The sequence below is a fragment of the Dromaius novaehollandiae genome, chromosome 17 (assembly GCF_036370855.1).
Source record: "Dromaius novaehollandiae isolate bDroNov1 chromosome 17, bDroNov1.hap1, whole genome shotgun sequence".
NCBI lineage: Eukaryota > Metazoa > Chordata > Aves > Casuariiformes > Dromaiidae > Dromaius > Dromaius novaehollandiae.
Genome location: NC_088114.1, coordinates 1,521,474 through 1,549,063, shown reverse-complemented (window position 1 = coordinate 1,549,063; position 27,590 = coordinate 1,521,474). Strand labels below are relative to the sequence as shown.

Here is a 27,590-nt window from a genome sequence, read left to right as displayed (position 1 = left end):
TTCCCCGGAGCAAGCTCAATAGCGCTCCGAATAAAGAGCAGAGCGGCCGGAGGAGCGCCCGGCTGCGGCGGGTTTGTTTCCCCGACTTGCACTTAGCTGCAGCAAAGCCTGACCTCGACACCATGCAGCCTATCCCCGCACCAGGCTGCCCTGAGCATCACTTCTTGGCTGTAAATCAGACTGTAGGAGAATTATTTTCCATTTTCTCCGGCTGCGATACTAACGCAGGGATGCAGCCTGTCTGCGAGCCTCCCCGCACCTCCCTCGCCAGCTCCACGCAGCAGAGCAGCCTTCGCGCACGAGGGGACCAGAAGCTCGACGTGCGATGGGCAGATACTTCCGTGGCTCGGTTCGTCTGTGTTCCCACACGTATGACTCACTGATGATTAGATGCTACTATTTTATTTGCTTATAAGCTGAGCTGTCAGGATGCTCTTAAGGAAACTTTTTTCCATTGGAAAATCTTAATTTGCTGAAACTGTAATGGCAGGAAAGAGCAGGCTTCTAATTTCCTATCTGGAAGACATTTAAAGTATCTAGGTTGCATTATTCTGCTTTGACATTTTGAAAGAGAAAAACCTGTTTTCTTGATTCCGTTTTTCCCCCCTCTTCAAGATTTAAAGGTAAAAGCATTTCAGAATTTGAAACCAAAGCAATACGTTTCCAAACCATCAGAGGAGCGGTCTGATCGACCCAGCTGGCACGTTTTCAGGTCGCTGGTTCACGCACAAGCTCTGTTCTTTCTCCCCAACTGTGAAGTCTCTTGGGGCTCACTGGAGACCACCACGGCAGCAGGACAAGCTCGCATCCGTGCGCCATGGGAACTGCAGGCTTCCAGGCGAGCAGACACCCCGGGCTGCTTTCCCTTAGTGACCAGAACTGCGGAGAGGGAGACTGAGGTCAGACACCAGGAAAAGTCTTTTTGGGGAAAGGTGGTGCCAATCGCCTGGGCTCAGAGCACGCTCCGCTGCTGGGGGGGCCAAGAAAGGCCAGAAAGCTGCAAAAGGCAGATGATGAAAGGGAGAAGGGGCTGCGGGGGCCGACGGTCGCCCTCCTCGCCAGTGGGGAATCACTGCCGTCCACGGGGAACCCGGCACAGCGCAGGGCGCAGCTCCCCGCTGCCCAGCCCCTCTCGGGCCACGTGCACACGCGCCGCGGCAGCGGGGTGCGGAGAGAACAGTCTGTCTGGGAGCATCTCAACACCGCCTTTTCCGATGCCAGCAAGGTTCCCGGTAGGCGTGAGGCACACTGCCAGCTTGCAACGCAGTGGGGATGACCGGGGCAGAGCCCTGCGTGCCCCGAGCCCGGCAGCACGGGGTGCAGCACCCCCGGGCTCACCCACACACGTGCAATTCTGCTGTCGGGCAGAGAGCAAGCTCCCCGCTCAGTCACTGCCATTTACACCGGTTACACACCGTAGCGATGTGCAGCTGCCCTGTGCAAGCACGAATGCCTCCCCGCGCACACACGATGCAGTTTCTTCCATTGCAGTAAGTGACAGCGTCTGCTCATTCATCGTCCTGGCAGTAATTGGTAATTCCATGGTTTCAGCCTGCTCATTCATGTGCTCTAATACTGTTGCAGACTTCAGATTCCCTCCCTGCCTGCATGCACGCGCCAGGGGCTTCAGGGAGGTAGGAAAAGGCACTATCCCGAGAAAGACAGATTTGGTGTAAGAGAGGGCTGCAGTATCCCAGCAGTTCAACCAGTCTGGGGTTGTTGGGTCTCCTTCACATGCCTTGTCAGGGCACCGCTAGCAGCAGAGTTAGAGCAGCTGGTTGCAATGGCTTTGGGGGGGGGGTTGCAACACCGACGAGCCCCCAGGGCCGAGCGGAGCTGCCAGCGCTGCAGAGCAGCCCGAGGCGCCCTGCATCGGGGCGCAGGGAGCTCCTCCACCAGCCGAGCACGTCCTTCACCTTCCCGAACAGCAGCAGCGGTGCGAGGAGGCAGTTACACCCGCTACAGCGACTGATGACCCTGCTCCACCCGCCAACGGGGCCTGCAAGGAGCCCGAGATGAACCATCTGTTGGGGCCCGTTACTGTGCCCACAGCCCCCTCTCCCCACCGTCAGCTCATCTTTCGCAGGCCCCTCTCAAGGCAGGAAACGCAAAAATAAGCAGCATACACTACAAATGAGCCCCAGCAGCATCCTTTCAGGGAAAGCTCATGGCAGGTGGCGTAGAGGCTGGTCCCGCAGGCACAGGGCACCCTGGCACACGGCAGCTCTGTGCCCGGCAGTGCTGCCCGTGGGTCTCGCAAGACCCATGGCCTGCGGCTGCAGGGCCCCCCAGCCCCATCTGCGGGGCACACAGAGGCTCGCGACCGGTGCAACACATCCGCACTCCTCATGGATCCATCCGTCCCATCCGGCAGCCCGCTCCCAGGGTGGGGGAGCGCTGCCTCGAGCGCAGCCCACACCCAAACACGCGCTACCGCCCGGCACGGCCCCCCGCCACCTCCCCGACCAGGGGAGACCCTCACGGCTCCCTCCGGGATGGGCCCTGCCGGAGCAGCAGCATTCCCTTGTCCGCAGAGCCCAGAGCTGCCCCCAGGGTCGCCCCGGGAGGGGCAGGGACAGCCCCGACCCTGCAGCCACGTCCAGCCCCGCTCTGAGCTCAAGCGCCGGCACACGCTGCTCCCCCGGGAGCGAGCAGCCCTCACCCCAGCCCCATGCTGCAGCTAAACGCGGCCCCGCTTGCGCACAGGGACACGCTGGTCGGGCAGGGGAAGGAGCAGAGCAGGGCAGCTCCCCCCGGGCAGGCGGCAGCACCCCAGACACGCTAAGGGAGCCCAGGACACGCTCCCCACACAGCATATACACTGCTCTGTCTATTTTTTTGCTTTAGTTACCCACCTTTTGCTTTATTCATCCCTCTGTCAAGCCAGCCAAGTCCTTGCAGCCAGCACTTGCCAAACCCAGCCCCAGCACCTGGGTCCGGCTTTATAGCAGAGCAGCCCCAGCTGCTCCCACGGCCTTAAAGGCATCCTGACCCCGTGCGCAGCACGGCGCGGCGCTGGAGGGGTAGCGCGGTGCGGGCCCAGGCGTGCCCCGCCGCCGCGGGAGGCTTACAGCACAAGCAGCTCCTCGGAGGATTAGCTGCTTACAGCCCGGCGACGACGCGGCTAAGCTGGTCGCACAGGCCGAGTGTGGGGTCTGAGCTCGGCCATTAATAGCATCGCTTTAAGCTTCTCGAGGTTTCTGGTGTAATCAGATCACGAAACCCTTTAGGATGGCAGCTGCTGGACGGGAGCAATCAAACCACGGTCCCGCGGCAGCCCGGGAGCGCGTGTTCATGGCAAGTGCTTGATAGCATCAGTATTAGCGATGGGAACCCGGCAATGCAGCTATTCACGGTTTAGCTTTCAGGAGCGCAGCAGCAAAATGAGCGCTTTGTGATTACTGCAGCACCCTTTTATCAAGCATTTGCAGTTCTGCTTCTCCCTAAGTCCTTTAAGCCCGTCTAGCTGAGCCGCGCGCAGCAGCCGGGCTGATCCCGGGCTCACTGGGATCCCTTGGCCCGTGCGGGACCCGGCTGCCTCCACCCCCAGCCCCCCCGGCCTCCCGTGCTGGGGGTCCCGCGGGCGCTGGGGCTGTCCCGGACCCCGAGCGTGGGCTGGGGGCTGCGGCGGCACGTGCACAGCATCGCGGCAGGCCGGAGCAGAGCCCCGCCAGCCTAGGAGCTGCCTTCTCCTGGCGCTCTGAACACGTCGCTTTTCATCCCCCGGCTGCTCCTCAAAGGCTTCCCAGGATAAAACGAGCTCTTTGTTGCATGCTTAATTGAAAGCGCCACTAATTGCAAAGGGATCCTTGCGTCGCCGGCTCCTTGGAAACGAGCCCGTCCGCCCGAGCGGGACGCCTGCGCGGGGAGACGGGCCGGGCCGTGGCGCGGGGCCGTGCCTGCGCTGCCGAGCGGGACGTGCCCGGCCCGGGGCTGCGGTGCAAGGGGGACGCCGGCCGTCCGGCGCATCCGAGTGTTTTTTGTTCCTTAATGCTGTTAAATGGTTATTTAATCCATAGAGCAAAGTTAATTGATATTGTTCTGTCTGCAAATCCGAGTTCCAGAAGCTAACATTTTCACTTCTCTGGCGCGCGGGTGCTGAGTCAAAGCTAGAGCCTGGGTTGCCGTCGTTAACATTTGCTCTTGTGGAGGGTGTCCGTGCCCAGAGCCTCCGGCCCGGAGCGCTGCCTCGCGCTGTCAGTCCCTGTCCCCATCCCCGTCCCCATCCCCGTCCCCGTCCCCGTCCCCGTCCCCGTCCCCGTCCCCCTCCCGCAAGGCACATCCTCGCCAGCGGGATGGAAACGCTGCTGCCCGCCTGCTGCGAAAGCTGCCTGAACAGACCGTTGCCCTGTTTTGTGAAAAATACACCCAAGCTGCTGCTTGAGAGGGACCATTAAAAAGCTGGTTTCGTTTTTCTGAAGAATGAGAGCTGACGATGGATGAAACGGTGGCGAAAGGGACAGCTTGAGCTCGTGTTTGAGTAGTTTTCTTTCAGTCACCCGGCCTTGCAATCCCAGTCATTTTGCCTTAGACATCACATACCAGTGAGCTAATGTGTCTGGGCCATGGCAGCAAATCTAGGCCGTAACCTGAAATCCGTCACTGCACATGCACAGGTCACAAACAACAAGCAGATTTATTTCTAAGCAGCAGGAAGACAAAACTCTTCAAAAGAGCCAGCTAAAACTATCCTAATTGGCAAAAAAGCTGTTTGTGCCTGCAAAAATACAGTCTGAGCAGCTAGCTGGTCTCCTCGCGCGCAGGAGGGTGGCACAGGCATCGCCACGCAAAGCACGTTTAGTGCTGGTCTTGGAGGCAGCTGATTTTTCCGTGCTGCGGGAGCTGCGGGAAACACTTGCCCAGATCTGGCGAATCCTGTCCAGGCTCGAGCCGCGCGGCAGTTGCTTCCGATAAAGCCACAAGATAAACGGGCTGTGCAACCCAATAGCATTTACTTCATCCCGAGCTGGTTTAGCAGGTTAGACCGAGGTCAAACACGATCGCGGCTCCGCTGCCTGCGCTGCCGGCTGGGAGGCAGCGCCGCTCGCGCCCTCCGGGATTCACGGCACAGATCCGGCACAGATCCGGCTCGCCAGCGCCCCGGGCGTGCTCGTGCGGTTTCAAACCTCGTCCCTCACCACAAGCCTGGGAGGTGAAAGGGTGGCTGTTTGCATTCAGATCGGCATGGAAAATATCATACCAAAATCCAGTTATCCTTACATTAAACAGGAAATCTATCGCAATCCCTGTGTAAACACAAAGATGCTCTTGCGTTCCACCTCGCCGGCTCTTTGCTGTGTCGAACGACCAGCTCGGGGAGCAGCCGGGCTGCGTTGCCCTGCCGGGGCACCTGGGCAGGAGAGGGATCCCCCTCTGCGCTGCGAGACCCCGAGACCCCCGGCAAGGGACACCTGAGACCCACGGCAAGGGACACCTGAGACCTATGTGCAAGGGACACCTGAGACCCATGCGCAAGGGACGTGCACAGGGACGTGCCGCGCGCCTGCCGGAGCTGCTGGCCCTTGGAGGGGAGAGCTGATGGTTTCCTCCCAAAAGCGAGTGGAGCAAACCCGGCGCGGCTGGGCCGGGGGCCGTGTGGTGTCCGCCCCTCTCCGCCCAGCTCCGGCCTGGCCAGCACTCGCTTCCCTGAAAGACGCGTTTTCCCTTTGCAAACTGAAGCACATGAGGTGCCTCATTACAGAGTCGCTATGCAGAGTGCTTTATTTCACGCTCTGTTAAGGGCAGAACCACTTAAATGCATCCTGGCAAAGGATCTAATAAGAAATTAGTCAACTTTCTGAAAGCATAAAATATAGTGTGATAGCAACATCCATTATGAATTAGAGTGCACACGGCTAACGACCCTGGGACACCGCTGCTGCCGCTGTCGCTGCCGCTCGTGCTCCGACCACACGGGCTGCAGCTCCCGCGCCGGCACCCGGATGGCCCAGACGGCAGCCGGCATCCGTGGGACACCGCGGCCAGCGCCCACCGCCCCACCGGCTCCTGTGGCCGGACCCTGCTCCGACCCCCGGCTGTGCCGTGCCGGAGGGGACGCTTCACGGGAGCGGTGCCGGCAGCGGCGGGCGGCACGGGAGTGCGGGAGCATGGCATTCCCGCAAGGAGCAAGCATGGGAGCACGGCATTCCCATAAGGAGCAAGCGCGGGAGCACAGCATTCCCGCAAGGAGCAAGCGCGGCACGCGGCAAGAAGCCGCCAAGGGTTTCTCAGCATTGACACAAGTCGGTGGCTGCAGGCGACATGTGTGAAATGTCTCCTAATGCGCTAGGGGAATCAACTAATGAATTTACTGAACCGCTGCTAATTAAGGAATTAATTTTTTAAGTCGTGGAAAGCATAACAGGAGAGGGCAGAGACCCCCCAGCCACCCTGGGGCAGGCTGCTGCGTGGCACCAGAGCTGCCGGGAGGGGAAGGCAGTGGTGTTTTGGTGCTGCCAGTTGCCTTTCCTTGCTGGCAGCCCGGCACAGCGCATCCCGGTGATGCTGCATCCCAGCACGGTACATCCCGGTGATGCTGCATCCCGGCACGGTACATCCCGGTGATGCTGCATCCCGGCACAGCGCATCCCGGTGATGCTGCATCCCAGCACGGTACATCCCGGTGATGCTGCATCCCGGCACAGCGCATCCCGGTGATGCTGCATCCCAGCACGGCACATCCCGGTGATGCTGCATCCCAGCACAGCACATCCCGGTGATGCTGTGCCCCAGCATGGTGCATCCCGACGGCACGGCAGCCCGGCCGGGGCAGCTGGAGCGGAGTGTGTGAGGCCAGGTAGCACCACGGGAGCCTAGCCGGTGGCTCCTGCCAGCACCGCGGCGTGCGGCCGGGCGGCCCATCCACCCCGGCCTTGCAGCGGGCACGGGCATTGCCCAGGCTGTGCGTACAGGGCTCTCCGAAACCAAGGAGCTGAACTGCCTTGGCCCTGCCCTGGCATTGCCTGGTGAGGGAAGAGTCCGAGCACAGCAGTGGCCTTTTCCCCAAGTACCTGCAACTCACTCGCTGAAAAGGCATGGAGAGAAAGGCATCCTCGAAAGCAGTCTCCAGCCTCTGAAAGTCGCTTTGAGGAGCTTCATCCTTTGGGCTGACTCACCCAGCCTTTGCCTTTCCTTACTGGGAGCCCTTATCTGCAGCTCTTCTCGCCAGAAACCGCTTTGGTTTTCCAGCAGACTGGGTGAAGTGAACTGGCACGGGCTGTTTCCTCTGGGGTCTGGGCTCCTCGCAGCTCCCCCCACCGTCAGCAGCCCCCCGTGCGGAGCACCCGGAGCAGGCGGGGGGAGCGCGGCTGTGAGCCCGGCCCTTTCCGCAGAGCAAATCCCGCAGCCGCGCTCGCCCGCTCGTGGACGATCTGTCCAGCTCTGCCCGGGCGTTTATGCAATTAGCTGCAATGAGATTACGATTTAGTGCTTACGGCTAAGGAGATAAAGCAGCCGTTGCCGCGAGGCTCCCAGCGGGCGACCTCCGGCTCCCGCCGCCTCGGCAGAGCGGCCGCGGGCGTTGCGAGGAGGCTCCTCCGTGCAGCCAAATGCCGACAGCCCGCGCGGCCGCTCCTGCTTTGGGAGAGATTCGCCCTCGTCCCGGACTCTTTATTCTCCAGCAGTGGATGACCGGCCCTGGGGCATCTCCTGTACCCGGGCTTCGCCCCGTCCTGCCGAGCGCCGCGGGCTGCACCGGGGACGGAGGCACGCTGCACGCTCACCGACGGCATTTCTGTCGCCAGCACAGGCCGGGCGGGAGGAAAGCAGCCGGTGCTGCACGCTGCTGCCGTTCCTCTCCCAAACCCGGCAAAACGGTCCCCCCGGCCGCCCCGCGTCTGCGTCCGAGCGGTGCTGCTGACGCGCCGTTTCCACCGTGCTCGGAGCACGGAGCCTCTAATGGCAGGTTCAAAGAGTTGCTAATAGCAAAACTCGCGCTAAAACATCAGAAGCAAATGCTCGAAGGCATTAAAATCACGGAGCAGCGTAAACAGGGGTTTTGCTCCTTGGGGTACTGTGCTCACCTGTGATGATAACCCTGAGCTGTCCCCGCACTTCATACTTCACATCAAAAAGTTCCTTTGTTCCTTTTCATTCCAGGCTACTGTAATTAGCAGAATGTGCAATGTGCGAAATCGAGTCATATTTTTAAATGTGTTGTGCTTTGTCTAAAGGATCTGTGACATTAATTCCAACGAAGCGCTCGGGGTAAGGCAGAGGCGTATTGCACTTTCCCGGGGTCGGTCCAGCAAAGAGGCTGCAGCACGGCTCGGCACGGCTCGGCACAGCATGGCCTGGCACAGCACAGCACGGCACAGCTCGGCACGGCACGGCGGGGGCTTGGGGGCTCGGGGTGGCTTGAAACCCCGCTGCCCCGCGCAGAGCACAGGAGTGACCCGTCTGTGCAGCGTTTCGCAGCAGCGGGGGACACCGGCCCTGGGGCGCTCGGGAGGGACGAGGCGTTTGGGATCACGGTCTTTAAGCAAAGCGTATTAAGTGCCTTCCCTAGCAACTGCTGTTTCCATGGAAAATGTTGACTCCGTGGTTCTCTCAGCTTTCACTTTATGCAGTGTTTTACAGAGCTGTGGTGGTGGCTAGAGCTTGTTTTACCCTGCGGACTGCAGCCCAATCAGACCTACTGGTGGTGAACAAATCTGTATTTCATGCAATTAAAGTCCCTGGCTAGAGCCGTGGCGGGGTAGCTTTGATTGCTCTTTCTTTCCCATGCGTCGCGCTGCCCAGTACAAAAGGTTATTGGCTGCCTAAGGAGAGGCTTTCCAAAATGGAGCGGTGTTTTGATGTGGGGGGAGTCAGTTAATCAGGCATCTGCTCCCGGCCGGGCCGGCAGCGCGGGGAGGACAACGGGAGCGAGCCGCGGCCTCATCAGCCGCTTTGAAATTGCCACATTCTCTGATGACAATTGCAAAAATAGGAGCTTTTCATGTGGCCCGAGCCAGAGCCACAAATGCAGCAGGAGCGAGCGAGCCCGCGGAGTGGCTGACCCGAGATAAGGGAGCTGAACGGCAGCTCTGCGCGGGGCGCTAAGCCGGGGAGCTGCAGCCGCAGCCGTGCCGCGGCGGCCGGGCGAGCGGAGCAGGCGCGTCGCTCCCGGGGGGCTGAACTCGCACCCCCGGCGCGGTCCTGCCCCGCCGGCCGCCTTGCCGAAGCCTTTCCCCTTCTCTTGCAGACGGCGGCTCGGAGGCGGCGCTGGGCCCCGCGCGCCCGGACGCTCTCGCCGCGGATGCTCCCGCGGGCCCCGCGCCGGCGCCCCAGCTGCTCCCGGCCGGCACGGCCCCGGTTCCCGCGCCGGCGGAGACCTCCCGGCGGGCGCGCGGCGACGTCCAGCCAGCACCCACCGCCGCCCCCGACGCAAAGCCGGCCCTCCCCGGGAAGAAGAAGCCGCCCGCCACAAAGCAAGGCAACGCAGCGAGGAAGCACCTGAGGCCCAAACCCACGGTGCCGGGGCTGCCCGGAGCCACCGTGCAGGTGAGCCCAGGGCTGCCGGCCCCCCCGGATGAGCCACGTTCGCCGGCGGACGGCGGGGCCACGGCGGCAGCACCGGCGAGGTGGGAGCACGGCGGTGCCAGCGGCGAGGTGACCACCAGCCCCGCAGCACTGCAGCCCTCCCCGTCTGCCCCGGCCCTGGCGGTCCCCGGGGGCGCGGGAGCCGCGGAGCTGGCAGCCGGCCGTGCCGCCCCGCACGGGATGAGCGTCACGGAGAGCGGGACGAACGGCTTTGCGTGGGACGAGAGCCAGGAGACCACCACGTCCACCATCGTGACCACCACGGTGATAACCACCGAGCCCACGCCAGGTAGGGCTGCCCCGCCGCGAGCCGGAGCCGGGGGGATGCTCGCGGGGATAACGGGATGCCTCGTGCTGGAAACCGTGCCGGCCCGCGCCGTTGGCGTTTCTGGGCTACCCAAAACCTGCATTTCGGCAGTGCCGGAGGCCAACCAGGGTGCCGTGAGGTTTGGGGCCAGCAGCCGAGGTCGCGGTCCGCAGCGCGGGACGTCTCCATGCCCTCTCACTGCCCATTTCCCTGCTCCTGCCAGTTTTCCCTGGATGTGCTGCCGAAGCCATCCTGCAGAAACGCCCCTGCATTTTGGGTGGAAAGAGTTGTTTCCTCAGCCGTGTTTCTCCGCCCAAGGGCAGGAGCAGGGCAGGCGCGGGCGGCCCGCCGGCCCCCGGCCACGGCTGACATGGGTTTCGCCTCCAGTTCTCTGCAGCATGAGCTTCTACGAGCCCGAGGGCTACATCGACTCCACCGACTACCCGCCGCTGCCGCGCCACAGCTTCCTGGAGTGCACCTACAACGTCACCGTCTACACCGGCTACGGCGTCGAGCTGCAGGTAGGCACCGCTGGCGTCCTGCACCGCGGCAGCCGGGCGGGGAGAGTGCGGGGGACGGAGGCGCCTGGCCGGGGTTGCAGCACCTGCGTGCACCAGAAATGGGCAGGAGCCAGGGAAATACCGGGTTTTTCTGCAATAAGTAACCTGCACGAGGGAGCTGGCCCGTTCTGAACATCGGGTTTGAGCAAAGCTTTAAAATGAGCAATTGACTGAACGCAGTTGACACCAGCGACTTGCAGAGCAGACACGCAGCTCGCGGAGGCAGCGGCGGCAGCAGCGTTATCCGCAGCCCCTGGGAGCAGCGCCCCGGCTGCGGGCTGATGCCAGGCAGGTGCCCAAGCCCCTTTCCCACGGGATGCCGGGCACAGGCCAGTGCCAGGCAGGTATCCCGAGCCCCTTTCCCATGGGATGCCCCTTTCCCAGTGCTCCCAAGGAGGAGCCACGCGTGCAGCCGGCCACAGCAGCTTGCTTTGGGGGACCTTGGCAAATGCCAATCCCGGCACTCAGGCAGGGCCACATCCCCCCCAGCCACTCAGCAGAAAATGCATGGACAAACTGGCATTTCACACCAAAAACCAGCAGCGGGTACGCCTGCTACAGCAGAGAGACCAGAGCAGAGAGAGACCAAAGCTCGCAAAGGAAGGAGTCTATAAATATGTTAGCGAGTAATATCTACAGCAGTAAAGAACAATATTCACAGTAAACGCAGAACACAGCACAGCATCCACTGTAAAGAGCAAGACTGGCAGCCAGGTCAGAGCTCTCGTTAGGGTCTCTCGTTAGGACCTGCCCCAGACCTGGGGTCCGATACCGCAGAGGAGCTTCCCCCCGTCGCGCAGGGTCGCGAGCAGGAGAGCCGCTCCTGGGAAACAGCGCTGACGTTGTGCTGAGCTGGCCGGCGCCGTGGGGCTTGGACGGGTAATAGATAACCGGCCTGTAAAAGAAGAGCGGTCGCTAACCATCCTTGACGCATGCTTCAAACCCAATCAGCTCACAGCTCTGCACCGCGGGCTGGAGTCCTCCTTTACTCTTGAATTTTCCCCATGTCACAATTTGTATCCAATTAAAATCCATTAACTTTTAATCTGTGTAATTAAGAGCGTGCATTAAAACAGTAGCAGTTCCAGCGGGTTTGCTCGTGTCATCCCTTTGGCCTGACCTTCGTGGCACGAGTGCTGCCGCCCGAGGGAGCCCGACGGGGAGATTTCCTGGGAGCTGGCCGGCGGCAGCTGCACAAGCATTGCCATTTGCATGTGTCTCTGACACTTTTGCATGGCAATAGCGCCGTCTTCCAAAATCCACAGGGTGCTAAAGACAAACCGCTCCGCTGTAAATTTGCCTCTGTCCATAACCCATCAAGTGACATCGCTCCTGACCTTGCTCCGTTACAAGCTGAGGTTTTAATGGAGCATAAAATTAGCCCCTCCGCCCCCCGAGCTTTGCATCTCACTGTGCTGATGCTTCCGAGGGTTTCGGACAAGTCGCAGGGCAGAAGCGGCTCTGCGCTGGCGGCAGCGGCCTCCCCGGCACTGGAAGCATGCGAGCAGGCTGATGCGGTGGCAGCAGAGCAGGAGATGTTCCAACCCGCAGGCACGCGCCGATTTTGTGTAGCTTGAGCTCGTGGCATTGCCAGGCCCCTGGCGCGGTCGCCAGCCCGGGAGCGGGGAGCGTCGCGGCGGCAGAGGCGCATGCTCGCAGCACACGTGTGCACGGCGCTGCAGGTTGGCTCGGGCCTCCCGCGGGCGTGCAAAGCTGGCTCTGCTCCGCGGGGCTGCGATCTCCAAAGGCGAATGGTGTCGGGCGCCTGCTCAGCCATCCCCATCGCCGCGGAGCCTCTCTGCACGACGCCGGCGGGGAGCCGCCGCGCTCGGGGCCAAGGCATCAGAAGTGCCTCACCCATTGCTGACGGCAGCGAGCTCTGGAGGAGGCTTTTAGCCACTTAGACAGCAACGGCGGCATGATTTATATCCCGAGGAAGTCAGGAATAGCATTCATGGCAAGCGAGACACCATGGATTTATTTCCTCTCTTTAGTCTGCGCATGAGATGTCATGTACGATATATAGTGATGAGCCCAGCAGAGGAGATAGTGCCGTGCAGAAGGATTTTCCCTGTTTGCATGGGAAGCTGATCTTAAGTCCACCCTGGGCACGACCGCAGGCTCAGCACGGCTCCCTGCGGTGGGCAGTTCCCCCCCCTCCATGGAGACGTCTTTGCCACGGGACACTTGCTGGGCTGCTCCTTGCAATGTTTGCAAGACCGGCACGAAGTGCCTGAAAAGGCAGCAGCTGAGGGAATTAAGTCGCAGAGGCGTCGCTGCAGGAGCGGAAATACGGCCTCGGCATCCCAGCCCTTCGCCAGCGGCGATGTCCCACGCGCGCCTGCATGCACGCTGCTGGGAGGCAGCGCCCAGCATCAGAGCTGGATGAGGCGGTCGTTCCCTTCCTCTTGCTCCCTCCTGTTCTGCCTGGAGCTGACAATCCCATTTCCATTACTTTTTAATTCTTTTCCATGCACAAACTCAGCGAACTTCGGTGGCTCCAAAGCTAGTGACCCTGGGTGGCTGCTGAAGTCTTGCCATGCAACTTCCTCGACTGCTGCACAGCAATATGGGCGACTGGTTAACATTTAAGTGACTTTGATTTAATTCCCAGTGTCTGTGATGGAGACGGGCAGGGGAGACCTGGCTGACCTGCACTTTCCCGGAGAGGGGAGAGCGGCCGCGCTGTCCTGCCGGGACGGCTCGACCCCGGAGCAACGCGCCGGAGCAGCCGGGTTTGGCAGCACGGGGGCCTGCGGACGGCTGCGTTGCCGAGGGCCACGGGCTGGGAACGGCCCCAGCTCATTGCACGTCACGGCCCCGGTGGGTTTCCTCGCGGCACCCTGCAACGGCCCCCCAGGAGCTCCCCCCGCGCGCCCCCGAACCCGGCCCTGGCTGCGTCTCGGCAGTGTGGCTGCTGGAGCTGCAGAGCAGCCAGTTCTAAAAATGTTTAGCTAAATTATGTTTATTTTTAAAAATCTTGAATTCTCTTGGCAAGAAATAGAATTTCCTTAAAGAGCTTTTGTAGTGGGTGAGCAAGCCTGACAGTTTGAATCAAGGAACCCTCCCGTCTTCCCAGCAGACTTTTTAGGAGCTGACACCGGTTCAGGCTTTGATTAAAGCGAGAACTTGTCCTCCACAGCCCCTGGCAGGAAACCGCACATACGGTCCCGCTCTCGGCTGACGGTCCCTGGCGTGAGGCCACCGCAGCCGCCCGCAGCCGCCAGTTATCCGGAGAGCAGCGGGTCCTCCGAGGATGCGGGCGCTGCCGAGCAGAGGTGCAGGTCTTTCCCTCAGTAACATCCCTGCTCCGGCCTCATCCGAGATGGGATTTAGGGAATTTATGAGCTTGTGCCAGGCTGCAGACTGCAGCAGAGCTGCTGTGAGGTGGCCCGTTGCTCCGGGCAGGGGCTGCGGCATCTCGCGGTGCAGCCGGGCCGGGGGCTCGGGGAGCTGGTCGTCCCCTCTGCTGCGAGCGCTGTGCTCCAACCGCTCGTGTGAAATCCCCGCTCCGCTGGCAGGTCTGTGCTCCAACCGCTCGTGTGAAATCCCTGCTCCGCTGGCAGCCCGCGGGGAGGAGAAAAGCCACAGCGGAGCAGAGCAGCTCGGCGATACTCGTGCTGCTCTCATGGCAGACTCTTTAACGTTTCCCTTTTTAATTTGCTGGAGTGATTTGGTGCTAGATAGTGTGTTTCAGACAAGTTGTCACCAGAGGAAACTAGCTTGGGAGCGGGTTTGTCTTTGATTTCAGAACAAAATGCATTGGAAACGCCCTGGAAGCGTCTTTGCAACGACTCGGAAGAGCTCGGGAAGCGAAGCCCTGCCCCGGCGGGCGCCGGTGGGAGGTCGTTAGCCCTGTGCACAGCCCCGTTAGCTTCCTCGGGGTCGTGTTCTCCAACAACGTCTAATTCCTTGACTTTATTGGCCATCAGCCCCGGGCTGTCTCAGCAGGCGCAGTGCGTGTGTCACGGTGCACCTCCATCCCACGTGGTTCGGTGCCGGTCTGGCAGCAGGAGCCGGGACAAACCCGGCGGTCGCAGGGCCACGTGCACACGCATGTGCAAACATTCACTTTCATCCCAGCGCGGGATAAAGCCAGAGACGAGGAGCTCGCCTAGGGCAGCACGAGGACCCAGCGCATGGACTTACTTGCCCCAAATTCCCGGTGTGCTGCACAGTGCCTCGCACCTCCAGGGCACTCATTTTGCTGCTGTTGCAATATTTCGGCTGCAGCAGAGACTCTCCGCAGTGACCCAGCACCCTGCTGCAAAACGAGGCCATTTTGCCAAATCAGCTCTTTCTGGACAAAAGCGCTGTCCGAGCGGCCGGCTCTGCTCCAGCTCTGCCTGGGAGCTGCTCAGCCGCCCTGGTGCTGCAAGGCGAGAGCTGCCACGCTGCCTCGCAAGCCCGGGGAGCCGCGGGCGCTCGCGGCAGTGCCCGGGACGAGAGCGCCGGGAGCCCGGACGACTCCCGTGTGCACCTCGCGGGCCGAATCCGGCAGTCCCGCGTCCTGCAGAACGAGCTCGGCGAGGACAGGGCTCTTCCTGGCGCCCCGTCAGGGCTGAGGCGCTTTGGGGCAGGGGGAGCGTTTATTTGACGGCCTGTGTGTCGTTCCCCCGGGGCAGGCTCCCTTCTTCCAGCAAGGGATGGAAAGACTCGAAGTGCTGCAGACGGCTCCCGGCAGGGCTACGCGGGGCCCCGGGCGCCGCAGCCCCTCCGGCCTCGGGCGAGGGTGCGTGCCGGCAAGACATGCGAGTTTTGTGACCGCAGCCCCAAACCCTCCTCGTGACATCGTCAGCAGCGTGTGCAATCACAGGCAATGCTCTGGTGTGCGCTAAATATAGAGCCCTGGTCTTCACGCACTCAAGGAAACAAATCATCTGATGAGCGTCTTTCTGCTGAAATATAAGCCTATTTATTACCCTAAATGGATGTGAAATGCAAATGTGAGGTTACTTCCCAGCTATTTCCAAATAATAATTAGTGCCTTTTGGGAGTGCTCATTAGATGCATTTGCCCATACGTTCCCCACGGCAAGGAGGGATCCTGGGGAAGACGCACGGAGCGAACCGTGAGCCGCGAGCCCTTCAGAAACACCCTGTTTCGGGTGCAGACCTTCTGCACCCAGCAGCGAGCCTTGGCCAAGCCCCTGCCCAAAATGCAGGTTTTGCTGCCCAGCTGGGCGAGGGGGGCAGTGGGGACCCCTGCTCCCCAGAGTGGTGGCCTGTGGGGAGCTCATGCAGGACATTGCGCTTCAAGCCCCTCTGTCCTGCACGGCTGGAGGCCGCGGGGCTGGAGCAGAGCACCGTCCCGTCGGCACCGCTGCGACGGCCCCGGGGCAGGACCGAGTCTTCCCGCATCGCGTGGTGGGACCCCGCTTCTTCCCACCCCTAATCCGCACCGTCCTCCCCGACCGGCCCCAATCCCTGCTGCTCCCGCCGTGAAACTCCAGTTGCAGCGGGGAGGGAGAAGTGGATGAGCTTTTGCTGCATAAGTGGATCCAGCGTTAAAACGCCGCTCAGATGAGCTGCTCTAGCTGCTGGTGTCCAACCTCCCGGGCCGGGGAGGGGATTAGCAGGCGCGGCAGTTCCCCAGGCAGCACTGGGCAGCTCCCAGCCACGGAGCCAACACCGGCCTCGGCTGCAGCCCCGATCCCGGCAGTGCCGGAGAGGAGCTGGGAGAGGCAGGAGGAGGTGGAGCACCAAGCAGGGAGCCCGGGACAGAGCGCGGGGCTGGTGCATCCCTGTGAGATGCCCCAGGGCCCAGGCCTGGCAGCTCCCTGCCTCAGTTTCCCCTCCCTAAGGACGCTTGCTTGCCTGGCCTGGGCAGGAGGAGGGAAGGATGCGCTCCCTTCCCCAGCTGCCATTCCCGCAGGCAGGAGCAGGCCTGCTCCAGCCAGCCCCGGCGAAGTCCTGGCCTTGCTCGCTTGCTGCGGTTCACGTGCAAGCGGGGCCGCACCGCACCGGGGCCCCTCGCGTCCTGCCGCGCGGTCACGGTCGTGGTCACGGTCACGGTCACGGTCTCGTCCCTCCGCCCCAGGTGAAGAGCGTGAACCTGTCGGACGGAGAGGTGCTCTCCATCCGCGGCGTGGACGGGGCCGCGCTGGTGGTGCTGGCCAACCAGACGCTGCTGGTGGAGGGCCAGGTCATCCGCAGCCCCACGAACACCATCTCCGTCTACTTCCGCACCTTCCCGGACGAGGCGCCCGGCACCTTCCAGCTGCACTACCAGGGTAGGTGCCGCGCGCGCCCACCGCTCCGCCGGGCACCCGGGGCTGGCATCGCTCCCGCCGCGCGGCCCTCGGACCCGCTCTGCCCCGCTGCTGCCCCCAGGCCGCCCCTCCTCCTGCCCGGGCTCCCGCAAGCATCTATTTGTCTCTTGCAAAGCTATAAAAAATAAATGACTGCAAGCAGATTCTTTTTAAAATAGAAAGCGGGTCTGGTGGAAAGCAGCAACAGGTCGAAGAGCAGCTGCTCGGTTCGGCCGCGGGCCCCGCCGGTGCCTGGGGCACAGCCGGCGCATCCGCAGCGTTCGGCCGCCCGCTCGCAGGAGGGGCTGAGCCGCAGCCCTGCGCTCTGACGCGGCCGTGCTCCTTGCAGTGTTCATGCTGAGCTGCAGCTTTCCGCGGAGACCCGACTTCGGTGACGTCACCGTGATGGATTTGCACTCGGGTGGCATCGCACATTTTCACTGTCACCTGGGCTATGAGCTGCAAGGTCCCAAGGTGCTCACGTGCATCAACGCGTCCAGACCCCACTGGAGCAGCCCAGAACCGATCTGCTCAGGTACAGTCATTTTTATTTAGCGTAAGTGCTAAGAAAACCGGAATCCCAAAAGAAAAAAGAATTACAGTGCTTTCTTCGCGCCGTGAGCTGACAACAGTCCCAGGAGCGGGGGGAACCAGTGCCAGGCTCTGCTCACAGCTCAGGCTGTGGCTGCGACAACCCCATCGGGGAGTCGCTCCGGGGTTGCATGCGAGGGGCAGCAGAAGCTCTGCTTATTAGGCAGGCGAGAGAAAGAAAATTGTGGGGTTTATGTGTGTGCATGACACATGGATGCAGGCACACGTGCATGCAAGGCCAGGCCAGGCCAGAGGTCCAGGCAGCGGAGGTTGCTGGCAAGCGCAGGGCAGTCGGAAGAGCAGAGACCGGCGCCAGGTCTCAGCTCCCCACCGAGCTCCGCGGAGCCGCTCCCGGGGGCACGGATGCCATTCCCGGCGGGAACAGTGGATCCCGCGCTGCGTTTGCATGCACACCCCTCGCCCCCGCTGCACGCCCCGCCGCTCCGCGCCCGCCTGACGGTGCCGGTGCCTGCGTCGCCAGCGCCCTGCGGCGGGACCGTGCGCAATGCCACCATCGGCCGCGTGCTGTCGCCCAGCTACCCCGCGAACCAGAGCGGCGGCATGGCCTGCGTGTGGACCATCGCCGCCCCCCCGGGCCAGAAGCTCCACCTGCACTTCGAGAAGCTGCTGCTGGACGAGAAGGACAGGTGAGGCTGCGGCCGGGGACGGGGGCCCGGTGCAGGGGAGGGTCCTGATTCAGGCGTCCAAGTGCAATTTAGGCGTCACAGCACGTCACCCGCACGCATTTCCCCCCTCCGGCACACCCACGCGTCCAGCGCTGCTCGTCACCGCTGCGAGTCCCAGGCCATCGGCACCCGTAACGCAAAGCACACATTTACGGTACTGATGCTTGTGTTTAAACAGCATTAAAAATTCAGTCTGGCAACAGGCAGTAAAACAGGTTTATGGCTTGTAGTAAAATCAAAGAATAAAGCCCCTGTTTATGACACAGTAAAAGAGACTTATGTGGTCGGTGAGTTTTTGTTTGCATAATTTCCATAAAATACTGTGCTCGGCGAGCGGGGCCAGGCGGTGCCCGCTCCCGGGTTGCAGCGAGGATGCTCCGCGCCGGCTCGGGGCCGGTGCCGCTGGGTCGGGGGGGCCGGGACCGGGAGCTCCCCGGTGGCGCGGGAGGCAGCGGGCGGCTCTTCCCGCTAAGGCGACGCGCGTCTCCCCGCAGGATGGTGGTGTACGGCGGCGACGGCAACCGCTCGGCCGTGCTCTACGACTCGCGGCGCGCCGACGGCGTGCCCTTCGAGGGCGTCATCAGCGACGGCTCCTCCATCAGCATCGACTTCGTGGCCGCCGAGCCCGCGGCCGCCACGGCCTTCAACATCCGCTTCGAAGGTGACGCGGCCCCGCGGGACGCGGCGCTGGGGCTGCCAGCGGGTTTCGGCTCGCCCTGGCCCTGCAGACGATATTTTCCCTATCGATAAGTGGTTTTGCCAAACGGGCCGGTGGGGCAGCCCCGCACCCGGCGCTGGCGGGCGGCGTTTGCATGCCCCTGCTGCCTTCTCGCCCTTGCTTCATGCTCCGGTTGGGTTTCACAAGCTTTCGTGAAGTTTCCTGCAAACTTTTCCTCCTGCTGCTGGCCGTTCCGCTCGCCCGGGCGCTGCTTAACTCCCACCTTCCTAAAACGTAGTAATCGGTGCCCAGAGCTGCCAGCTAACAGGGAGGCGGCTGGGGAAGTCCAGCGAACGTGGCCCTGGGACGGGGAAGCGGGTTTAGCTGGGCTCCCGTGGAGAGCAGGGTGCTGGGCGCCTCCAGGGCGCTCGGCGATTGCTCCGGCCGTCGCGCAATGTCCTGCCGTCGGGATCAACCTGCCGGGAGCCCCGCGTCCCCGAGCAGCTCGGGGACATTCTCTAATCCCTGGGATGATTGCTCAATAAATGCTGAAACCGGCACCGCGGCGAGCGCGCTGCAGGTGACACAGAGGAGGAGTGGGGTTTGGCTAAGCCTGTGCGGCTCAGGACAGATCAACTGCTGTTAATCCTAATTGCCTGCAAAACGCCACAGAAGAGGCTGTCCGGGGATGCAGGGAGGCTCCCGGCGGAGGGGGCTGCAAAGCCGGAGCCCCCAGCACGGCCGATGCCGGGAGCCGGGCTGGGCTGGAGGACGGATCCCCCTGTGTGCTCCCAGCCGGCTCCGTGCCCGGCACGCCGCCTGCGCCGCTCACGCGGTCTTTCTCCCGCAGCCTTCGAGCGGGGCCACTGCTACGAGCCCTACATCCAGAACGGGAACTTCACCACCTCCGACCCCAGCTACAACCTGGGCACCACCGTGGAGTTCACCTGCGACCCGGGACACTCCCTGGAGCAGGGCCCCGCCGTCATCGAGTGCGTCAACATGCGGGACCCGTACTGGAACGACACCGAGCCGCTGTGCCGGGGTTGGTGACTGCCGCCGCAGCCTGCGCGGGGCTGCAGGGCGCCGCGTTGGGCCGTGCAGGGCGATGCACGGGCGATGCAGGGTCCTGCGTTGGGTGATGCAGGGTGCTGCATGTGCAATGCAGGGTGCCAGGCCAGGCAATGCAGGGCACTGCACGGGCAATGCAGGGCACCAGACTGGGTGATGCAGGGTGCTGCATGTGCAATGCAGGGTGCCAGGCCAGGCAATGCAGGGCACTGCACGGGCAATGCAGGGCACCAGATTGGGTGATGCAGGGTGCTGCATGTGCAATGCAGGGTGCCAGGCCAGGCAACGCAGGGCACTGCATGGGCAATGCAGGGCACCAGACTGGGTGATGCAGGGTGCTGCACGGGCGATGCAGAGCGCCAGGTCGGGTCGCAGCAGCACAGGGCACCTCGCACCCTGAAAGCCCTCGGGGCTGGGGCTGAGCCACTTTTGTCCCTGCTCTTGCAGCCATGTGCGGCGGGGAGCTGAGCGCCGTGGCCGGGGTCATCCTGTCCCCCAACTGGCCGGAGCCCTACGCGGAGGGTGAGGACTGCGTCTGGCGGGTCCATGTCGGCGAGGAGAAGCGGCTTTTCCTGGACATCCAGCTGTGAGTAGCACTGGGGTGCTCGTCTCGGCCCCATCGGCGCTGAGCCCAGCCGGCTGCGCAGCACCGCTGCTCCTCTCCCCGCAGACACCCACGAAGCGTTCCCCTATTTTCCTCTTTCCCCTATTTTCCTTTTCCAATCCCCTATAATGCACTCAGCACCGGGGTGAAGGTGAGGACAGCAAGGAGCGCTGCTCCGTAAATTGGAGGAGCCATTACCCCACTCATTTCACGGGTTAATTGCTGCTGCGATGGAGCAGGGCTGCAGGGAGGGCTGCCGCAGCGCATGCACAGCATGCAACGGCAAGTGCTGCGGTCTCATCACGGACCGCTCAGCGCTGGTTTGGCAGCAGCTCGGGGAGCAGAGTCACCCCGCGAGCCCCGGCACCTCCATCCCGGCGCGTGGCAGCGCTTGCCGCACGCGTGGGTGGGCGACGGGGCACCGGCTCCGTCTGCCAGCACGGGCCGTGCCGGCAGCTTCTGGCGTGATAATGCGGGGAATGCAAAGAGCAGCTCTGTCGATGCTATTCTGGGTTTTCAGGAAGATACTGTATTTCAAGTACGGGTTTAGAGTCATAAAGGTTTTAAAGCTTTCTGTAAAAATCACAAGTCAGAGCTCCCCGTGCTCCTCCACCAGCTTTGTGGGGGCTCGGGCTGAGCAGAACTGGAGGCCATGAGATCTGAAGTCATCAAACATAAATGTCACTGAGAAAATCATGTTTGACAGAAAGCAGAGATTTACTACAAATGTCAGCTTGCCGTGGGGATTAGCTGGGCGCCTTCCAAGAACATCCTTAATAAAACATTTGGGGATCAGCTCAGGCGTCTCCAAACAAGGCTGCGTTAGCCGGGCCGACGGGCAGGGCAGGGCAGGGCTCCCGCGCAGCCGAGCACGGCCCCCGCCCCTCACTAGCGCAGATGTGCGCGCACAGCTGGACCGACCCACCGGGAGCCTCTGTGTCCAGTGCCCCCCGCCCCTCTGCCCCACGGGGGACGCGGAGCCCCTTTGCAGCGGGAGGGTGGCACCGGCGCCCCGATGCTCTGTGCCCGGCAGCGAGGGGACGCAGCGCCCACGGCCGCCCGCGGCCCACGGCTCGTCCCGCTGCGCGGGAGCGGGCTCCATCCCTGGGAGACCACTGCTCTCTGCTGGCGAGAGCCTCGCGGCCGCGGGGGCTGCACCGGCAAAGCCGCCCACTCCGGCAGCACCGTCCCAACCGGCCTGGCCCTTCCCGGGAAGGGCAAGACCCCCACGCTGGGCATGGGGAGGGCCGGACCTCCTCGCTCCGTTGGGGTGGCTCCCCAAAACAGAGCAATGCAATCATTTCTGGAGAGGGAAACCTGTCACTTGGGAACGTGTCCTGCCACCTCTGGAGAACTGCGTGGCATTGCTGTAACCAGGAGTCGCCTTGTCCACCCCCGGGACGGGGTTGTGGCACCGGCTGTGAGGGCTGCTGTCACTCCACGACAGAGTTTCGCCTGTCCTGCCCCAAAGAGCTGACGGCACTTCCAGTGCCCGAGCTCGTCCCTGCCGAACGCTCCCGGGATGGAGCCCGGGGATGGGGCTCGGTGCCGGGCTCCACGCTGCGGCAGAGCCGGGGCCGGCGCCTGCTCCCACCGCCCCTTGCCCCCGGCACCGCCCCCTCCCCGCGAGCTGTTCCCTGACCCCGCTCTCCTCCCCAGCCTGAACATCACCAACAGCGACATCCTCACCATCTACGACGGGGACGAGCTCACCGCCCGCGTCCTGGGGCAGTTCGTGGGCAGCAGCGGTCCCCAGAAGCTCTACTCCTCCAGCCCCGACCTGACCATCCAGTTCCACTCGGACCCGGCCGGGCTCATCTTTGGGAAGGGACAAGGATTCATCATGAACTACATAGGTAGGAGGGGGCGGGTTGCTGCCTGCCCCCGCCTTGCCCGCGGGACAGCACAGACGGGGCACGGCGTGTGGCTGCGCTGCGGTCTCCTGGTGCCAGTTTTGGACTGGCATTTGCTGAGAGACACCAACACTCCCATATCCCAGAGCGTCAGCCGTCAGCCCCGTTACAGCGAGCAGCGAGCGAGCTGCAGTGCAGACCGCCGGCGAGGCGGCCGGTCCCCGCCACGGTGCACGGCAGCACCGGGTGCATGAGGGCCCGGGGCGCTGGAAAGGGCTCCGGGAAGGAGGAGCTGCACGGAGGGAAGCCCCGCGAGCAGGCACCCACTCAGCAGCACGGCCAGGGGTGGCTTGGGGGGCCGCACACCCACGGGTGACGGTGGTCTCTCCCCGGCCGCAGAGGTGTCCCGCAACGACTCCTGCTCGGACCTGCCCGAGATCCAGAACGGCTGGAAGACCACGTCGCACACGGAGCTGGTGCGAGGCGCCAAGATCACCTACCAGTGCGACCCGGGCTACGACATCGTGGGCAGCGACACGCTCACCTGCCAGTGGGACCTCAGCTGGAGCAGCGACCCGCCCTTCTGCGAGAAGAGTAAGCGCGCCGGATCGGATGCTCAGCCGAGCCCCCAGGGCAGCGTCAGCCCCCTCCCGCCTGGCACGGCCCGGGCAAGGAGCTGCCGGTCCCCGTGGCATCCCGTCCCCGCGGCCGTGTCGCTGCTGGTGCCCTGCCGTGCCGGGCTCACGGGTGCTCTTCTCCCGCAGTCATGTACTGCACGGACCCCGGGGAAGTGGAGCACTCCAGCCGCCTCATCTCCGACCCGGTGCTGCTGGTGGGCACCACCATCCAGTACACGTGCAACCCGGGCTTCGTGCTGGAGGGCAGCTCGCTGCTGACCTGCTACAGCCGCGAGACGGGGACGCCCATCTGGACGTCGCGGCTGCCGCACTGCGTCTGTGAGTCGGGCTCGCTCCCCGCAGAGCCGCCCGCCCCGGGGCTCCGGGGGCGACCCTGGGCCGCGGAAAGCCCTCTCCCTGGAAAGCCCTCTCCCTGGAAAGCCCTCTCCCCGAAAGCCCTCTCCCTAGAAAGCCCTCTCCTCAAAAGCCCTCTCCCCTCTCTCCTGCAAGCCGAGACCTGGTGCAGTCCCGCGGGGCAGCGCAGGTCTGAGCCGCTCCGGAGCTGGGCTGGGCCGGGGCTCGGGAGTTGCTTTCCCTGTTGCCTTCCAGGCTCTTTCTTTCCTTTAAAACCCCTCAGGCTCACCGTGGCCCGTCTTCCCTTTCAGCTGAGGAGTCCCTGGCCTGCGACAACCCAGGGCTGCCGGAAAACGGCTACCAAATCCTCTACAAGCGCCTCTACCTGCCGGGAGAGTCCCTGACCTTCATGTGCTACGAAGGCTTTGAGCTCATGGGCGAGGTGACCATCAAGTGCATCCTGGGCCAGCCGTCGCACTGGAGCGGGCCGCTGCCCATCTGCAAAGGTGGGGGTGCAGGGGGACCCCGCTCGCGATGCCCGCGGCCCCCTCCCCGCAGCACCGCGCTCGCTGCCCGCCGCGGAGTGATTTCCCCCTCCCCGGGAGCGAGTCCTCTGGGCAGCGGGGTCCCTGCGCGGTCCGCAGAGGCTGAAAGCACGCGAAAAGCTGGAAGTTTGCAGTTTTTTGTGGTTTGGGACAGGACGGGGAAGGGAGATGCCCCGGCCGGGGGGGCCTGGGGGCAGGGAGAGCAAATCCGCGTCGGGCAGGTCGGAGCTGCTCACGCTCCCCGGAAAGCTGCCGGTGCCTCGAAGCCCCCCCGGCACGCACCAGTAATCCCCCCTTTCTCTTCCAGTGAATCAAGACAGCTTCGAACATGCTCTGGAAGGTGAGCGACGTGCCGAGCCCCCGCGCAGCCCTCGCACCGGTGCAGCGTCCCGCGGCCCCTCGGCCCTCGCGCCCCGCGGGGGGCTGCGCTTCTGCGCGGCGGGGGGGCTGCAGGGTGCTCAGCAAGCACCAACGTCACGGGGTTTTGTCCTTCCAGTAGCAGAAGCCGCTGCAGAGACATCGCTCGAGGGGGGCAACATGGCCCTAGCCATATTCATCCCGTTGCTGATCATCTCCCTGCTGCTGGGGGGGGCCTACATCTATATCACGAGGTAGGAGCGGGGGGGAGCTGCCGCGTGGGCCCCTCGGGCGCGGGAAGGGGCGTCCGGGCGCGTGGGCTTGCTCCGCTCGCCGGTGCGACTGCCGCCTCTCCCGCGCAGGTGCAGGTACTACTCCAGCCTCCGCCTGCCCCTCATGTACTCGCACCCGTACAGCCAGATCACGGTGGAGACGGAGTTCGACAACCCGATCTACGAGACGGGGGTGAGTCGCCCGCCCGCCTCCGGCCGTGCTCCCGGGGATCGGCGGCTCCGGCAGGGCAAGGGGCTCGGCGTGAGCCGGCTCGCAAGGGCACTGCCGCCAAGTCGTGCGATCTATCGCGGTGCTCCCTCTATTCGGCACTTAAAGCCCAGAGCAACTCGGTGCATGGGAACACAGCCTGCATGGCAGCAGCGTCGTGCCACGCTTGGGAAGCTGGGAGGAGCCAGCCCCAGAGCGGGCTTGCGGCCGGAGAGCAGAACCCGCACCGTTCAGGGGCCGGTGCATGAAAGGCACCGCTCGCTCCGCGGTCCCGGGTCAGCCAGGGCACTGGCAGGCTGCGGCCGGATTCGGGGATTTGGGGTGACAACGGTAAACGTGCGTGGGCCAAGTGCACCGAAGGGTTAAATGCTTTTAGAGTCACGATGTTGTGTGACCTCGGTCCCCTCTCGTGCACCGCGGCTCCTCTGCAGACACCAGGGAGCCCCGTGGGCCGTTCAGCACCGTCGCAGCAGGCTGCAGTCGGTGGTGCTGGGTTTGCTGGAAAACGCCTGGCCGCAGGGCTCAGGAATGGGAACGGCCGGGCGAGAGCGACCGCGCAGGGAAGGCGCCGGGGCTGGAGGAGTCACCGGCCGAGCACGGTCCAGTGGTGCCACGCTGTCCCGAGAAAGGCACCGGCGTGCCGGGACGGGAAGCGAAACTGCAGCTGCCCGAAAGCACCGGCGTCACCGCAGGGAGCACGGGGAAAGGCTCGGCACGGTGACGTGTCCCGGGGCTGTGCAGGGCGGCAAGCGTGCGCGGAGCCTGGGAAAGAGGCCTCCGACGGAAAGGCCCAGCACACGGGGCTGCTCAGGCTGGAGAAGAGAAGCTCGAGGGGGACATGGGGGAAAAAAGAAAAAGCCATTGCTGCAAAAAAGGCAAAGGACTGATCTGTTGTATATGCCTGGTGGACAGGGCAGGAAAAAATGGGGCTGAGTTGCAGGGAGACTCAAATGTTGGGCAAACCTCCCTAATGGCAGCATGCCGAGCGGTGCAGTGGGGGGGGGCTCCAGCCCCGGCGGGTGCCAGCGAGGGCTCGGCGCTGCGGCCGGAGCCTGTGGGGCTGGGACCCCCCCCAACCCCCCCGGGCTGCGACTGGGGTCCCGCTTCCTCAGGGGCAAAACGGCGCCCGGGAGCAGGGCGATCATCCCCAGGGGAACCCAGCTGCGGCCCTGAAAGTGCCCTTTCTGCTTTTCAGGAGACGCGGGAATACGAAGTTTCGATATAAGGGCAGCGATAGCCGAGCTGTGAACTTACTCTGCTCTCGTAGAACTTCCTCAGTGACTAATCCAGAGACTGCGTGGAGTTTGATGGCCCCCCCGGACCTACTGTTGTCTTTCCTTCTGCCTCTTTATTGAAGATTTTACTGTTTTCTTCACTGTATTTATTCTATTTAAATTGCAATAGGTGTGTGGCTCCGCTCCGGGCAGCCCGGACCCCGGGGGCAGGCAGCGCCCGGAGGGGCAGAGCTCTTCGCTGCGGCGAGGCCGGGGCGGCGCGGGGGCGTCCCCGTTCCCCCCCCCCCGGCACTGGCCACACAAAGGGATTTTTGCAGATTTTATGTTGTTAAAGATTAAAAGCGTCTCCATTGCAAGAGCCTGCAATTGATTGCCGAGCGCTGTCTCAGGTGCAGAGTTTGCCCCAGGGCGTCCGGGCCGAGTGTGCCGGGCGCTGCCGAGCCCCTGCTCCTGCATCCCGGTGTGCCGAGCACCTTTCCCGGTGCCGGGTGCTCCCGGGCGTCTGCCGCTCCGGCAGCGGAGCGCGTCTCAGGGAAGCTGCCGGGCGTCGCGGAGCCGCTGCTCCCGCGCCCGCAAGAGGCGACGGTGCCGGCACGCGCGGCACAGGCTGCTTTCCTTCCGCCTTCGTTCGGAGCGAGCAGCGGCACGGGAAGCGGGACCGGCAGCGCCAGCGAGCAGCGTTGACCAGCAGCGTGCAGCCGGCTCGGCGGCCCCGTCCGGGAGCCCCGCGGGAGCGGAGCGGAGGCGAGCGCGCCTGGGCTCGCCCAGCTGCTTCTCCCCCGTAACACCCACCATCGCCTCGGCCGAGAAGACCCGAGTGCCGGCGTTCACCCTCCGCATCTCAGGGTAACCGTGGCGGACGAGGGATCCCCGCCGCGCTCAGCCGGGGCGTCCCGGTGCCGATGCTCCTGCACTCCCGCAGCGTGCGGGAAGGGATGCGCCGGCGTCGGAGCACACCGGCATCCCTCTCCTCCCAGCCCGGCCCCAGCGGCCGCTGCTCCACGTCCCCGCCAGGCCCGCGGGGGTCCAGATGCAAAGGCCTCGCGCTTTGCACTTGGCTTGGGCAAAGCCCGCCTGGAAAAGCGGCGTGGAGGCGTATTTGGGGCAGGGAGGCGGGCGGCCCGCTTGGCTGGGCTCCGGCACAGCCCCGGGCAGCGGAGCAGGGAGAAACCCGCCCTGGAGCCGGGCGCGGCGGGGGCGGAGGTGCTGCGGGGCGCGGGAAGGCGGCCGGCGCGGTGCCCCGCGGCTCCCGGCCTCTTCCCGGTGTCTTGCAGAACGGCGACCGTGACCGTGACCATGTCCTGGAGTCTGTTCTAGTTAGGGATGGTTAGTGCATCTCTGCAGTGTACAGCTGAGACTTAGTTTTTTCCTTTAAAAACAATGAATGTGTGTTTGTAATTTGTAAAGGTTAAAGAAAAAAAACCAGAAAAAACAAAAAAATGTGCCAAAAATGTACTAAGCATTTCATTTCCCTTCATACATGTCTGTTTTTATAAGAACAATGTGAAAATTGCTGGGATTAAATATTTTTGAACATGATGAAGTACTTCCGTGGGGAGCTCTAGCATTCGGTATAACCTCAACACAAATCGCTCTGTATTTTTAATCGCCTGAAATAAGTTCTCAGGGATTTGAACCCCAGGCAGCCCGGCGGCCTGGCCTGCTGCACACCCGTGCTGGCTCCGGTGGCCGCGGTGTGGCCGAGGGCCGGTGCCGGGCTCATCCATGCGCTGCCAGCCAGCCGATGCCCACGGCAGGCCGGGCTCCGGCCATCAGGGAAGGGGGCGGAAAGGGGGCAGCCGGAAAGAGATGGGGAGCAGCACCTGGACCCCCCCAAAGCGGCTGATGGAGAGGAGCAAACCGGGCTGGGGCGGCCAGA

The 27,590-nt window shown here is 63.5% G+C and overlaps 1 protein-coding gene across 1 annotated transcript; it reads left to right on the top strand.

The window, feature by feature from the left end:
• Positions 1-230: 230 nt before the first annotated feature.
• SEZ6L (seizure related 6 homolog like) lies at positions 231-27,250 on the top strand. The gene is made up of 17 exons (XM_026109909.2): positions 231-369; positions 9,185-9,811; positions 10,217-10,350; positions 16,429-16,621; positions 16,989-17,174; positions 17,712-17,877; positions 18,411-18,577; positions 19,425-19,619; positions 20,093-20,231; positions 21,909-22,105; positions 22,502-22,696; positions 22,867-23,058; positions 23,385-23,579; positions 23,926-23,958; positions 24,115-24,229; positions 24,338-24,440; positions 25,672-27,250. Exons 1-17 carry the CDS (start codon positions 231-233, stop codon positions 25,699-25,701), a joined length of 3,006 nt encoding a protein of 1,001 aa, XP_025965694.2. The 3' UTR covers positions 25,702-27,250.
• The last annotated feature ends 340 nt before the right edge of the window (positions 27,251-27,590 follow it).